General features: G+C 42.2%; 1 protein-coding gene across 1 annotated transcript; it reads left to right on the top strand.

The window, feature by feature from the left end:
• Positions 1–531: 531 nt before the first annotated feature.
• Positions 532–3,000, top strand: LOC127000747 (ADP-ribosylation factor-like protein 4C). The gene has a single exon (XM_050864777.1). It carries the CDS (start codon positions 1,517–1,519, stop codon positions 2,165–2,167), a length of 651 nt encoding a protein of 216 aa, XP_050720734.1. The 5' UTR covers positions 532–1,516; the 3' UTR covers positions 2,168–3,000.
• The last annotated feature ends 13,210 nt before the right edge of the window (positions 3,001–16,210 follow it).

The following is a 16,210-nucleotide window of genomic DNA, read 5'->3' as shown; positions in this document are numbered from 1 at the left end:
GTGATATGTTTCCAGGTAATGTCGTGTGATATGTTTCCAGGTAATGTCGTGTGATATGTTTCCAGGTAATGTCGTGTGATATGTTTCCAGGTAATGTCGTGTGATATGTTTACAGGTAATGTCGTGTGATATGTTTCCAGGTAATGTCGTGTGATATGTTTCCAGGTAATGTTGTGTGATATGTTTCCAGGTAATGTCGTGTGATATGTTTCCAGGTAATGTCGTGTGATATGTTTCCAGGTAATGTCTTGTGATATGTTTCCAGGTAATGTCGTGTGATATGTTTCCAGGTAATGTCGTGTGATATGTTTCCAGGTAATGTCGTGTGATATGTTTCCAGGTAATGTCGTGTGATATGTTTCCAGGTAATGTCGTGTGATATGTTTCCAGGTAATGTCATGTGATATGTTTCCAGGTAATGTTGTGTGATATGTTTCCAGGTAATGTCGTGTGATATGTTTCCAGGTAATGTCATTTGACATGTTTCCAGGTAATGTGTGATATGTTTCCAGGTAATGTCGTGTGATGTCCCAGGTAATGTCGTGTGATATGTTTCCAGGTAACGTCATATGATATGCAGTGCTGGCCACGGTTCTGCTGACCCGCTAACCGCTGATTAGCGAGGCAAACTTTTTCATTAGGGATTAGATTTTTCGTTAACTTTGTAAAGTGTTAGTGAGCCAATTGACTTCCGCTGAATTTAGTTCCTCGTTCGCTAACTTTAAGTCCACTAAATAAATCACACAGGTTTGTGGGCAGACACAGCACCAGCTGAGCCACATGGCGCACTAATTCCAGGGCTTCCACTTTTGGGTAAATTAGTCATTAAAATAGGGTGATTGGACGCTTATTAGTGAAATCTATTGTCTAAGCTACAACTCATTGAAATTTCAGGTCAGTAGGTCTGTTTTTAAGGATTTTAGAGCTAAAATAAAAAACCGAAGATAAATCCATATACAATAAAATAGCGGTTAGCGGTTAGCGTTAGCTTCCACTAATTTCTTTATCGGTTTAGCGGTTTAGCATATGCGAAGTTAATATTATAGTCAGTGGATTACCAGCTAGCGAAGGTAACTTTTTGGTTAGCGGTTCCCACCACTGCTGGACACACTGCCGCTTCCAACACGTTGCAGCGTCTACTCTGTGACTGTTGAGTAGTGTGCTCCGTAGAGTGCCCAACGCTGTCTGCTACTCCAGCTGAGCAGTGGACTGTTTTAGGCTACTTCTCAGAAGGCTGCACTGTATCAACTGTGTTGCCTACTGTAGAATGCTACGTAGCAACTCACAGGGGTACTTTTTAGGCCACTTGCAGGGCACTCTGGCCACTCTGACGAATGGCTGAGGAAAAGGAGGAAAAGGAGGGGGAGGAGGAGGAGGAGGGTGGCCTGGATGAATGTGAGAGTGGCGGCACGGCACGCGTGTGGCGTGCGGCGGCCGGCCAGGCCAGTGTGGCTGTGTGCGGGTTGGCAGGTGGACACGGGCAGTGCGCACACCGCCGCGCCGCGCCTCGCCACACATGCAGCTGTTGGGGCAGGAGCTGCGGGGCCTCGTGGGCGGCGTGCTGGGCGTGGGCCGCGTGGTGGCGGCAGGGCTGGCGGGCCTGGCGGGGCTCGTGGCGGGGCCGCCCACACTGGTGCTCGTGGGCCTCGACTCGTCGGGCAAGACCACGGCGCTGCTGCGGCTCAAGTACGGCCACTACGTGAACGCTGTGCCCACCGTCGGCTTCAACTGCGAACGTTTGCGGCGCGGCGGCTGCTCCTGGGTGGCATGGGACGTGGGCGGCGCTGAGCGCGTGCGGCCCCTTTGGCGCGCCTACACGCGCGGCGCCGACGCGGTGCTGTTCGTGGTGGATGCCAGCAGCGGCGAGGAGCGGCTGGAGGAGGCGCGCCATGAGCTGCACGTCCTGGTGCGCCGGCAAGCGGCACAGAGCGCCGCGCTGCGCCGCTCACGGCCGCCGCTGCTGGTGCTGGCCAACAAACAGGACCTGCCGGGGGCCAGGACGCCCGCCGCCATGGCTGACGCCCTTGGCCTGCACGACCTGCCGCCCGCCCAGCCCTGGGGCCTTGCACCCGCCTGTGCCGTCACCGGCGAGGGTCTTCCCGAGGCCATGGACCTCCTGCGCCGCCTCCTCCTCAAGGCACGCCGGGCCTCGCTCTCACGGGGCTGACTTGCGGGTCACCCTATGCTCCCCGCCGCCCCCACCTCCTTCAGTTTATCCCTGCCCAGCCCCGCACCAAACCCCTGGACCCCCGAGGCGTGAGGCGAGGGAGCCCGAGTACTCGTATGGGGACAGGCGGGGAACTGCAGACAACTGAGTGCCACTGGTGGCTGACATATGTGATAATGTGTGTGTGTGTGTGTGTGTGTGTGAAGCGTGCATGCGGTGTTTGAAGGGGTGTATTTATAATATTTATTATGCAATAGCCAGAAACGTCACACATACACAAGCACGTAGCCCGTACCCAGAGATCCGTCACTTGTGAGTCGCTCATCCGGGAAAAGTAATAGTTGGCAATCGTGAGACTATTGTGTGATCAGACCATTACACACACACACACACACACACACACACACACCGCTCCGGTAGATCAATCGGTTAGAGCGCAGCGCTTCAAGGCTTCACGGCCAAACAGGCGGCGGTTCGAGCCCCGCTCAGGCCGGATTCTTTCCGTTGACTAGGAGTGGCTACTGTCCCCTCTTGAGCAAGGGGGATGGGGTGTGTGGTGTGTGAGGTCCTGGCAGTACCCAGAGATCGACGATAATGAGCATGCACTTCCTCGTGTCGGGAGGGTACCTGCTGGCGAAAGCGAGTCCAACTCGTGATCAGGCCTTGGTGAATTACACACACACACACACACACACACACACAACAGGCTCTGGTCAGTGTTACATGTAGTACAACTGTATTATACGTACGCGCATCCCTTGAGACAAATGTATATGTAAATAGCCGTATTTATAAAGATGTAGGAAATATATTTTGTTATACTGTTGAAACTATGTGGAAGTATTATTATCTTTACCACTCTTCTATCGATCTACGTTGAACGCGCACAGAAACTAATTGTCTCCTTTCAACATTATAGGCCAAAACCAGGCACGGAAAAAATAACGAGAAAAACAAGAACAACAGCACCATAAAAAAATACGAGTAGAAAAGAAGAACCAGATTAAGAACTAGAAAAAGATCAAGAACACGAATAACTAGAAGAACCAGCAGATCAAGAACAGGAGGAAGAACAAGAACCAGTAAAAATAAGAGGGAAAAAAACACAGACGGAGAAAGTGAACGTAAACAACATTACAAAGAGCAGTATATTAAAACTAACCGCGTGACCTGCTATGCCTCCTGACCCTCCCTGACCTGACCTGACCTCTTGTTTACCGTGACCGTGACCTCTGACCGCTCGTGACCCTTTATGACCCCCGCTGTCCCCACCAAAACAACCGAACAGAGAGGATTCAGAGAGCTTCAAAACATCTATTGACCCTCTTGGTAAAGTAACACGCAAACAGGTGATGTGGTGGTGGTGGTGGTGGTAGTAGTAGTAGTAGTAGTAGTAGTAGTAGTAGTAGTAGTAGTAGTAGTAGTAGTTGAAGTAGTAGTTGAAGTGATAATAGATGTAGTTGTTACTGTTGTTGTTGTAATAGTAGTAGTAGAAGTAGTAGCAGCAGTAGTAGTAGTAGTAGTAGTAGTAGTAGTAGTAGTAGTAGTAGTAGTAGTAGTAGTAGTAGTAGTGGTTGTTGTTGTTGTTGTTGTTGTTGTAGCACGAAGAAAAAGAAAAAATAGAAAAAAGAAAAGAAGAAGAAAGAAAGAAGGAAAGGAAAAACAAGAACAAAACAAAAAAACAAAAAAGAAAAACAAAAAACAAGAAAGAAAGGAAAAACAAGAACAAAACAAAACAACAAAAACAAAAACAAAAACATCAAAACAAAAAGAAGAAAAAAGGAGAGCAAAACAGAGCACCCACACAAAACGTTGGTTACTCAGGAGAAAGCCGCCAGAAACGTTCATCACAGCCCCACCAACACACACACACGCGGCACTGGAGAAAGCGTCGCTGATTTCACGTTGGGCGACACGCTGGCGGCTGGCTCATATAATTATCCTTACAAGTTTCTCTCTTAGCTTCCAGGACTTTTTATAACTTAATTCCATATCATATTTTTCTATCTCTTAACACAACTCCCAGACCTTGTAAGCATAACTGAATTTGGCATCATATTGTATTTATTTTATTTATTTACAAGCTTCTCTCTCACACACGGTTTATTTTTTTTATAACTGAATTTCACATATTTATTTATCTCTGTCACAATTCCAAGGTAATTTCTATGTCTCTCAGTTTAACCTCATATTGTATTTATTTTATTTATTTACAATCTTCTCTCTCACACACGGCTTCCATATTTTTTTTTACATAACTGAATTTCACATCATATATTCATTTATCTCTGACACAGTTCCAAGATGCTTTCTATGTATCTTTCAGTTTAACCTCATATTGTATTTATTTTATTTATTTACAAGCTTCCTTCTCTCACACAGTTTCCAGATTTTTTTATAACAGGATTTCACATCATTTATTTATTCCTGACATAGTTCCAAGATGCTTTCTATGTATCTCTGAGTTTACCATCGTTATTTCGTGTATTTAATTTCTTTCACACGGCTTTCATAGTTTCCAAGCATCGTTAAACTTAAAACAATATTATTCTGTTTATTTTCTCTCTCTCATGGTTTATATAGCCTCTAGGTATCAATATGATTGATTAATAGTTTATTGTTGCAAGTAAACAACAAAGGAGAAGGGAGGAACTACTTTAACTCACCTGCATCGAGTATATATTAAGTATTGGCTTCGTTTACCGTCTACCTTGGTATGTCCCTCTAATTATACGCATTATTTATCACTCTTTAGCATGACAACATCTAATTAATTACATGCATTCTTAATCATATCTAGCGTAACAACATCATTAGTAGACAAATCGCTAAGATAACACAAACTACCTTTCTACTGGGTGGCTGAAGTGGTAGCGTGCTGGGCCCACATTCACCACGTGATGGACGACACGAGTTCTAATCCCCACGCTACCATCTCGGATTTTTCAGTCACCGCCGAGTGGCTTAAAACTACCCACATGCTGTCCTGAAGACCACCCATCAACCCGAACTCTAGAGGAAACCGTCCAAGAATCAAGAACGAGTTCCGGGGGGTAGCATGAGCCAAGAGAAGATGGCGCCACTATAAACACTTGCCTGCGCCATGACGGGCTGGGGCCGAATACCATCCAGGCTCCTCAAGCAAGCATACCGGCGCAATAGGCGGAGACGTAAAAAAAAAAAAAAAAAAAAAAAAGCCCATGCAATAAGTACCAAGCATTAAGTTTATCGGCTCCGTCTGTCCTTCAAATTATAGTGCTCATTCCTTATCATTCATAGCATAGCATCATTAGTAGAGATATAGCTAAAATAACCCAGTCCGTTCTTTCTGTTTAAGCCCATTCATTAAGTTTGTGTTGGCTCCGAATCGTCACACCTGGTCTGTCCCTCTAAATATGCGCAGTTCACTTTAAATCATAACAACATCAATAGTATAGAGAAATCGCTAAAATAACACTAATTCCCTTCCTACTTAAGTTCATTCATTAGTAGAGTGCATTAATTATTACTTCCCAACACTCCAAACTAGGTTGTCTCTCTAATTATACGTATGCCTAATCACTCCTAGCGTAACAGCATCGTTGGTGAGAAATCGCTGAAATAACTCAGATAACACTCTTCCCCCTTCATAAAATATCTCCTCATTCAACAAGTATCGAGTATTTAGCAGATTAGCTCCGTCTGCCCTTCTAAGTATACATATTTATAATCATTCTTAGCATAACAACATCATTAGTGAAGGAACCGCTGAAATAACTCTCATAACACTCTTCCCCCTTCATAAAATATCTCCTCATTCAATAAGTATCGAGTATTTAGTAGATTAGCTCCGTCTGCCTTTCTAAGTGTACATATTCCTAATCATTCTTTAGCATAGCAACATCATTTTAGTGAAGAAACCGCTGAAATAACTCACATAACACTCTTTCCCCTTCATAAAATATCTCCTCATTCATTAAGTATCGAGTATTTAGTAGATTAGCTCCGTTTCTCCTTCTAAGTATGCGTGTTCCTAATCATTCTTTATCAAAACAACATCATTTTAGTGAAGAAACCGCTGAAATAACTCTCATAACACTCTTTCCCCTTCATAAAATATTTCTTCATTCACTAAGTATCGAGTATTTAATATATTAGCTCCGTCTGCCCTTCTAAGTATACGTATTCTTAATAATTCCTAGCATAATAACATCATTTTAGTGAAGAAACCGCTGAAATAACTCACATAACACACTTCCCCCTACATAAAATACCTCCTCATTCAATAAGTATCGAGTATTTAGTATATTAGCTCCGTCTGCCCTTCTAAGTATGCATATTCCTAATCATTCCTTGGCATAACATCATCATTAGTGGAGAAATCGCTTAAATAACACACATAACTCTTCCTCCGTCACCTCGTTCACTAAGTATCGCTCAGTTTCAAGCCACGGGTCAGTCGTCTCGCCCCGCGCGGTCCAGGTGTGTCCGTAAACTTTTGAGAGATCTTAGAAACTTTCTCACGGAAGTCCCCCATCGTCGGTCACTCACTCCTTCCCGCTCCTGCTCACTTTCTCCTACTCTAACCTCATTTTCCCTCCTCCTCCGTCATTTTCCTCGGCTGTTGAATGCCCGGAGAAGCGCCTTTAGGATGTTTTAGCGTATTTCTAACCTTTTCCGTCCGTATTTACTCTCTGCTTGTGCCTAAAATGAGATGAATGTGTCAACAACCTCATTCTCCCTCCCTCGTCATTTTCCTCGGCTGTTGAATGCCCAGAGATGCACCGTAAGCATGTTTTGGGCGTATTTCTAACCTTTTCCGTCCGTATTTACTCGCTGTTTGTGCCTAAAATGAGATAAATGTGCCTATAACCTCATTTTCTTCGGCTGCTGAATGCCCAGAGACGCTCCTCTAGGATGTTTTGGCGTATTTCTAACCTTTTCTGTATTTACTCTCTGTTTGTGCCTAAAATGAGATAAATGTGCCTATAACCTCATTCTCACTCCCTCGTCATTTTCCTCGGCTGTTGAATGCCCAGAGATGCATCGTAAGCATGTTTTTGGCGTATTTCCAACATCATCCGTCCTTATTTACTTGCTGTTTGTGCGTAAAATGAGATAAATATGAAACAGTACAGTCTCTTCATGCGTGTGGCGAGGACATTGAGATCTCGGAAAATCTCACATACCTTGCTAGCGTAGTTTATAAGAGGTGAGTCTCGCCCAGGAATTCTTACAGCGGATTAGCTTGGCCCACGGTGTTATGGACTCGCTCAGCACGAGTATAATATGGTGAGAGGGGAGAGAATGGAGAAGGTGAGAATAAAAGCAAGAGAGAGAGAGAGAGAGAGAGGGGGGGGGGGGCAGCACCCAGCATGCCTCGCGTTCCTCCCTAGAAAGCTGGCACAACACGGAGAGGTCAAGTTTGGAACATGTCTTGAGGCGGCAGAAAAAAAAAATAGAGAAAAAAGAAGATGTATAGGTGAGTGAGGTGCCAGGTAGATAGTGAGGAGGAGCTTATTGTTGTTATTATTATTATTATTATTATTATTATTAGTAGTAGTAGTAGTAGTAGTAGTAGTAGTAGTAGTAGTAGTAGTAATAGTAGTAGTAGTAGTAGTAGTAGTAGTAGTAGTAGTAGTAGTAGTAGTAGTAGTAGTAGTAGTAGTAGGCTAGTAGTAGTAGTAGTAGTAGTAGTAGTAGTAGTAGTAGTAGTAGTAGTAGTAGTAGTAGTAGCAGTTGTTGTTGTTGTTGTTATTGTAGCCGAGAGAGAGAGAGAGAGAATGATCTTGTTATAGAACCTTCATTTTCACAGCTACTTAATTATCACCGACACAACCACCACCACCACCACCAACAACAACAACAACAATAACAACAACAACAACAACCTCAACACTTTCACTCTATATTTGTCACCCGCAGCAGTTCAACCAAATAACCAGTTTCTTCACCAACACAAAGGATTAAGCTATGCGAGGAATGGGAGCGAGGCGTACGTCGATCCTCTATATACAAGGTTCAAAGAGTGTCAATTGCAGTTATGTATAAGGTCTATGGAATGTTGTTATAGAGTCGACATAAAGAGGATTTGGAGGGAAGTTGTATAAAGAGTTGTCTGGTTTAGCAAATGGATGTCTTTTTAATAGGGTAGTATAATTATGTGATCTACTTCTATCAATCTGTCTATCTATCTGTATCTATCTATCTGTCTGTCTATCTTTATTTTTCTATCTATCGAGAGGGAGAGATAAAGAAGAAGAAGAAGAAGAAGAAGAAGAAGAAGAAGAAGAAGAAGAAGAAAGAGGAGGAAAAAGAAGAAGAAAAAGAAGAAGAAATAGAAGTAAAAGAAGGAAAAGAAAAAAGGAAAAGGAAAAATGAAAAAAAAAGAAAAAAAGAGATGATGATGATAAAGGAGGAGGAGGAGGAGGAGGAGGAGGAGGAGAAGGAAGATTTACATAGATTTACATGAACCACACCAGACCCATGGCCCATGGTCCACAGGTGGTCTGTCCTTAAACCTAAGTGATTTTACATTAATCAGAAGGCTCTTAAACGTTGCATTTCTACTCTAGTTTATTATTCTTGTCTGTGTGGTCTCAACAGCTATGTAAATCTGTGTAAATGTCTGCGTAGCGGGAAGCCCTAAACGTAGGTAAATAGCTATAAATATTTCCCTTGTCTGGTGCAGAGTGTTGACTTTCCTAATCATGGGGTATGCAGCTCTATATTACTTTAATTTATATGTAAGTTACTGAGCTTCAAGGCATAGTAAGTATTTTGTCTGTCAGTCCATAAGGATTTAAATGCCATATGAAAGCGGCCTGCCTCAAAAAATCGACTTCACATCATGGCAGATAAAACGTATTAGGCCTACCAAGACAAAAGTTCGGACAATGAAGAACTTTTAATATAATCACATAAAGGAGTAGTAATTAAAACCTTCCTGAAAGTTGATTATAATCCTGATGCTTTATAAACAAACCGAGAAGTAGACTTAATTGCCGGTGATAGGCCTATAGGTAAACAATAAACAATCAACAGTAAATAACACACAACAACATATATAGCCTACAATATAAGCGATTAGATAAACACAAAACAATTCAATATAACAAAATTAATTGATCATAAGTGTGTGGAACGTAGCCTACGAGAGTTGCTGGAGGTAAACTATTAACAAAAACAACAACAACAATAGGCTAGTAGCTATAAACAATAAATTAAACTCACAAATGATCGATGTTCTCTAAGGCTGCTTAATTACACCTGTAGCACCTGTTAATTAGCCACTACTAAATCGTTGTGGCCATGTGTGGGGTGGATGTTATTTAATTTTGACTGATAATTCAGTTTTTTCCTTCTCCAAACGGTTTCTGTTCTATGCATTCACCACACATGCAGAGCAGCGAAACTAAGCACAACGCAAGGAATACCCCCTCTGAGACTTCTGGAATATTTTAAACTATCAAATAAACAGAAAATGAAAGGAAATAAGGGAAAATAGATCATTGAGGTGAGTGGAGCGTCGACTTGGTGGATGTAAACAAACAGGCGGGGCGGCGAAGAGGAAGAGGAGGCGAGGCAGGCATTGTTGAGGGTCGGCCACACGCCCTGGCGCCCACACACCCACCATGCAGCTGTCCGTCAACATCGAAGCCCAGACCCTGCTGCTGGAGGTGGCGGAGGACCTGGAGCTGGAGAACTTCAAGGCGCTGGTGGAGGTGGAGGTGAGGGCGGCGGGCAGAGAGGAAAAGGGAAAAATGGCAGTGATGGGTTTGTTGTCCTCGTGTCCATTATTGCGTCACGGTGCTTGTCTTTGTGTGCTTGTGGGTGCTGCGTCACGCCCACGGGGGAGGGTTTGGTGTGGCGAGTAATAGTGAGTGAGGGGATGTGATGGAAAGCGAAGTGTGGGATTAAACAGAAGACAGGCGGACCCACGATGCATTTCAAAGGGATATAGGGCAATGAAAGGTGTGTGTTTGTGTGTGTGTGTGGTTGGGTGTGTGGGTGGGTGTGTGTGTGTACAGGTGAGTTTTAATAAATGATGTTAGGTTAAGTACAATTTGTCTGACTGTAATCCAGCTTAGGTGTGTTTAGGTCAGCTTGCTCCAGTTGTGGGTACAAGAGGTCATATCTTCAAGCTTGCTCTTGTTCCCTTGAGTGCCGCTGTGGTTTCTTCCCAGTTCATGTTGGGGGGTAGGGGGGGCTGGAGTGGCGGAGGGGGAGGCGGACTTCTTGTAAAGTATTACCGAAATGGATTCCCAATGCACTTTTCAGCCTATGTCTTATTGGGTTATGTTCTGTTGTTTGATGAGCTTGGATAGGCTGGTGCATTGGTTGCTGAGACCTTTCAGTTCTTTGCCTGACGGTTTACTGAACCATGGCTCATAAGGAAAGGTCATCCATGTAAGCTGAGGACATAGTACACAGCCATACTCAGGGCCTCCCATTTGGCGCATTACATGCATGTGCGCAGAACCCCATGTATCAATCACCTGTACTTTCAAGTAAAGTTTCAGTCTTTTTTTTTACCGGCTTCACTCCCAGTTGCCTGCCACCGCGGCACACTGCTATCATGCACGACAAAATGGGTCACATTTGACCTGTGTGCTTCAGTACCTCCTCTTCTGTCCAAACGTTTAAAGTGTCACTGGGTCGGTATGGGCAGCATTGTCCAATGCCCACAACACCAAATTTCAATAAATTGGAGGCCATGGTGACATGTGGCAATCAGTAGGTCACTCCTGGTCAATTGAAATCAGGGCTAGATGCCAGTCATCTAAAATAGGTTTACTTCATAACCAAAATTATCTGGTAACAGTAATTCTTTGCTGCAATAAAAAATAGTTGCAGCTGCATGGGTACGAGAGGAACACGTTAATGCTCAGCCAATGATGTTTTGCTACCTTCATATTCATTTCAAATTTAGCTATTTCTCAGCCACTCAAAGTTTCAAGTTAGCTAGTGGAATGGGTAGGTATTAAGATAAATTAAAGCTAACAAGGTAATTCAAAACCAACTGCTAATAGAGGGGGTCCTCCTACCTGCCACAGGAGGCTTTGCCCATATTGACCCCAAGATTTTAGTGAATGATAACAATTATTGCAGAAGTGAGTCATGTGCAACAGAAGTAATAGTAAGGAATGTTTGAGAGCACTGAGATTTATCGGAAAAAGTGTCGACCACCTGAGTGTAGTTTGTGAAAAACTGAAGCAATACCTACTTTTGTGTTCATCTTAAAGGGACCGTCTGATGGAAATATTTTACGTAAAAGGCAAAATATTCCAATAAATTCTCACATGTTCATGAATCTTTCAGCCTCCTTGTTTTACCGCAAAATTTGCAAAACTTAAAGGGTTATGGGACTTTCTGCTCCCTCTTCCCTCATCCAGTGACTAGTCACATTCTGCATTGCCATACACTCACACATTGATTTTTTTTTTTTTTTTCACAAAAAAATGAAGAAATACTCCCTCATATGGTTCACTGGTGAATGTAGACACCTGATGACCCTGCTTGCGTGTATATAAAGCCACCGAATGATTCGGGTGGACAGCAGTCAACAAATGTTCTTAACAGATCCAGACATCATACAGTCCATGGAGGTAGGAGAGAAGGGAATGGAGCTAATTACTTCCAGGAGGACATTAGCAAACCAGGCGACAGTGAGGGAGGATGTGCCTCCTGATTCCCTTGCCTTCGAGCAAACATTACAAAAGGGGGTGCCAGGGACAAGCTAAATCTCTAAAATGCCATGTGAATACCATGTATTACTCCACAATGACTCCATAAATGATATAAACATATATCAATAAACATGCTGGAGTAAAAATGGAAGTAGTTGTTTAAGTTTTCTGAACAATATATCGGTTCTGCCTTTCCTGTTCTTCATTTTTTATATTCCTGCGTAACCACTTAACCGATTCTGATGGAGTTTTTTGCATTTGAAGGAAGAATAAATGGGTGCTATTTATTACTAGGTAGATTTTTCAATCAAGGTAAAATAAATATATATATATATATATATATATATATATATATATATATATATATATATATATATATATATATATATATATATATATATATATATATATATATATATATATATATATATATATATATATATATATATATATATATATATATATATATATATATATATATATATATATATATATATATATATATATATATATATATATATATATATATATATATATATATATATATATATATATATATAAACAGTCGTCCCTCAAATAGTATGGGGGTACCCCATAATAAACACTCCTGGGCTGCTTTTGAGAGAGGGAATCGGGACTCTCAGAACGTCACAAGTGATCTCAGACACGTGACGCGGCAGCACGAGTTGCCAACTCAGCACGTCTGCTGGCTCCCGGCTTTGAGAGGTGGAGCGCCTTCGTGCTATGATGACGTCACCAGCAAATATGGCGGCCCAAACAAATACATATAAGTGTTTCCGTTGCATTTCACCTCTCTTTGCCACAATAACCACTGCAGCTTCCTTTTAATCTCCTGTTGTAAGGAGTTCATCAGTCAGGACAGCTAGCAATGCATGTTAAACGTCATCAGGAAGATCAGCGTACGCCATTTTGCTACGAGTGAGACGCCATTACAATAACAACGACGAGGCTTAGTAAAAGGACGGCCTTTATCTCCACTCTTGGAGCACTGGCAGTTACTGTGGCAAGAATTTCTTTTTCACTATGATTTTCAAGGTGTTTGCCCTGAGGGAATAAGCCGTTTCAAAGGCTGTAGTTGGGACCGAAAGGGACAACTACCTCCCGAACTAAGACCAAGACCCAAGATGATAGATACAGCGAACACTGCTCTCATTCACTTGGTATGCTCTCCTTACGGCAAAGTAACTCATCCCAAAACGTAACTTCTCCTGAATCTGAATTCTTCTCCAAGGTGAACACCTCTCTCGAATGCATTGGGGTGCTTTCAGCAGGTGTTTTGATAGAACAGTGTTGCCACTCATGCCAGGACTACTTGGTGCGACAAGCAGGAAATTTAAAAATCCTAAAAAAAAATCTTTCATGACAATCTGTATAAAACCGAAACCGTACTATTGGAAACCGTACTATTTGAGGGACAACTATATATATATATATATATATATATATATATATATATATATATATATATATATATATATATAGAGAGAGAGAGAGATATATATATATATATATATATATATATATATATATATATATATATATATATATATATATATATATATATATATATATATATATATATATATATATATATATATATATATATATATATATATATATATATATATATATATATATATATATATATATATATATATATATATATATATATATGGGTCGGCCCAGCCCGTTCTGGCGCAGGCGAGTGTTTATAGTGGCGCCATCTTGCATTGGCTCATGCCTCCCAGAGCTCATCTTTGATCCTAGAATCTAGAGTCCGGTTGATAGGTGGTCTTCTGGACAGCATGTGGGTAGTTTTAAGCCACTCAGTCTGCTGAAAATCCCAGCTTGGTGGCACCGGTCGGGATTGAACTTGCGTCCTCCTGAACACAGGGCCGTTACTTTATATATATATATATATATATATATATATATATATATATATATATACATATATATATATATATATATATATATATATATATATATATATATATATATATATATATATATATATATATATATATATATATATATATATATATATATAAGCCACTCCTATATATATATGGGAGGTGAGAAGGGACCTGAAGCCCTCAAGACCCTTCCCATGTCCTCACTAACCGTTTCCCTATTGTCTCACCAACACCGGAGAGTAGTTCAGCATGCTCTCTAAAGACAGATCCTCTCTTTATCCACACCACACTACATTCACACAACATATACACCTTTTCCCAAAATTAAAATTTCAAAATGGCGCATTCACCAAGCTGGAGGTCCCGACTGGGGGACCTAAATTCCCAGGGTTGACTCACCTTCTGGCTGCCGAACCTAGAGGTGTCTTGATAACTCCTCGAACCTCTTTCTTCTCAATTTCTGCAACATTCGCGGTCTTCGTTAAAATTTTCAATCTGTGGATCATCATCTCTCCTCCTATAAACCTCACCTTCTATTCCTTAACGAAACACAGTTTTCTGAGGATACTGACAGCAATCTATACGCGGGTCCATCCTACTCTATCTATCATAAATTTCAATCCAAATCTGGATGTTGCGCATACGTGCGCACATACATCACTTGCTCTCGCCCACAACCTTGACTCTTCTGAATTTTCCACCATCTGGTTAAGACTTCACTGTCATTCTATTACTAAATACATCTGTGCTGTTTATCTCTCACCTAACTCTACCAACTATGTAAAATTCTTTGACTATTTGAATTCTAAAGTGGAGCACATCTTGACCCACTCCCTTCGCTGAAATCTCCATCCTAGGAGATTTCAATGTTCACCACCAGCTTTGGCTTTCATCCTCACTCACAGACCATCCTGGTGAACAAGCCTACAATTTTTCTATTCTCAACGACCTAGAGCAGTTGGTCCAGCACCCTACACGTATTCCCGACCGTCTTGGAGACCGGCCCAACATTCTAGACCTCTTCCTTACCTCAAACCCTTCTGCTTATTCTGTCAAACTGTTCTCTCCGTTGGGCTCCTCCGATCACAATCTTATTTCTGCATCCTGTCCTATCGCTCCTGTACACCCTCTGGACCCACCGAAGGCGATGCTTCTGGCATTTGCTTCAGCTCGGTGGGACGACCTGAGGATGTACTTTTCCATTCCCGTGGAATGATTATTGCTTCCAGGATAGAGACCCCTCTGTGTGTGCTCAGCGCATCACAGAGGTGATTGTCTCTGGAATGGAGGCATACATTCCTCGTTCTTTCTCTACTCCTCACGCTAAAAAGCCTTGGTTTAATCACGCTTGTTCTCGTGCTGTCAATGATAGAGAGGCAGCTCACAAAAGGTACCAGAGCCTTCAAACTAATGCTAATTATGAACTTTACATTTCTGCCCGGAATCGTGCCAAATCTATTCTCCGACTAACCAAAAACTCTTTCATTAATAGAAAATGTCAAAACCTTGCTTTCTCTAACTCTTCCCGTGACTTCTGGCATCTAACCAAAAACATCTCCAATTTCTCTTCTTCATCTTTCCCTCCACTCCTCAGTCCTGACGGCAACACTGCCGTCTCATCTATCTCTAAGGCTGAACTCTTCTCTCAAACTTTTTCTAAAAACTCCACTCTGGACGATTCTGGGCATATTCCTCCTACTCATCCCCCCTCGGACTCCGTTATGCCTGTGATGAAGATTCTTCAAAATGATGTTTTCTATGCCCTCTCTGGCCTCAATCCTCAGAAGGCCTATGGACCTGATGGAGTGCCTCCTATTGTCCTTAAAAACTGTGCCTCTGTGCTGTCACCCTGCCTGGTCAAACTCTTTCGCCTCTGCCTGTCAACATCTACCTTTCCTTCTTGCTGGAAGTATGCCTTCATACAGTCTGCGCCTAAGAAGGGTGACCGTTCCAATCCCTCAAACTACCGTCCTATAGCTTTACTTTCTTGTCTATCTAAAGCTTTTGAATCAATCCTTAACCGAAAGATTCAAAAGCACCTTTCCACTTCTGATCTTCTATCTGATCGCCAGTATGGGTTCCGCAAGGGACATTCTTCTAGCCTTCTTAACTGACTCTTGGTCATCCTCTCTAAGTCGTTTCGGTGAAACCTTTGCTATTGCGCTGGACATATCAAAAGCGTTTGATAGGGTCTGGCACAAATCTTTGCTTTCCAAACTACCCTCCTACGGTTTATATCCTTCTCTCTGTACCTTTATCTCCAGTTTTCTTTCCGACCGTTCTATTTCTGCTGATAGGTCACTGATAGGTCACTGTTCTTCCCGTAAATCTATTAACAGTACTGTCCCGCAGGGATCTGTCCTATCTCCCACTCTCTTTCTGTTTTTCATTATTGATTTTTCCAAAACGAACTGTCCTATCCATTCTTACGCCGATGA

The sequence above is a fragment of the Eriocheir sinensis genome, chromosome 19 (assembly GCF_024679095.1).
Source record: "Eriocheir sinensis breed Jianghai 21 chromosome 19, ASM2467909v1, whole genome shotgun sequence".
NCBI classification, from domain to species: Eukaryota; Metazoa; Arthropoda; class Malacostraca; order Decapoda; family Varunidae; genus Eriocheir; species Eriocheir sinensis.
The sequence above is the reverse complement of the archived record's forward strand: the minus strand, read 5'-3'. Positions and strand labels throughout refer to the sequence as shown.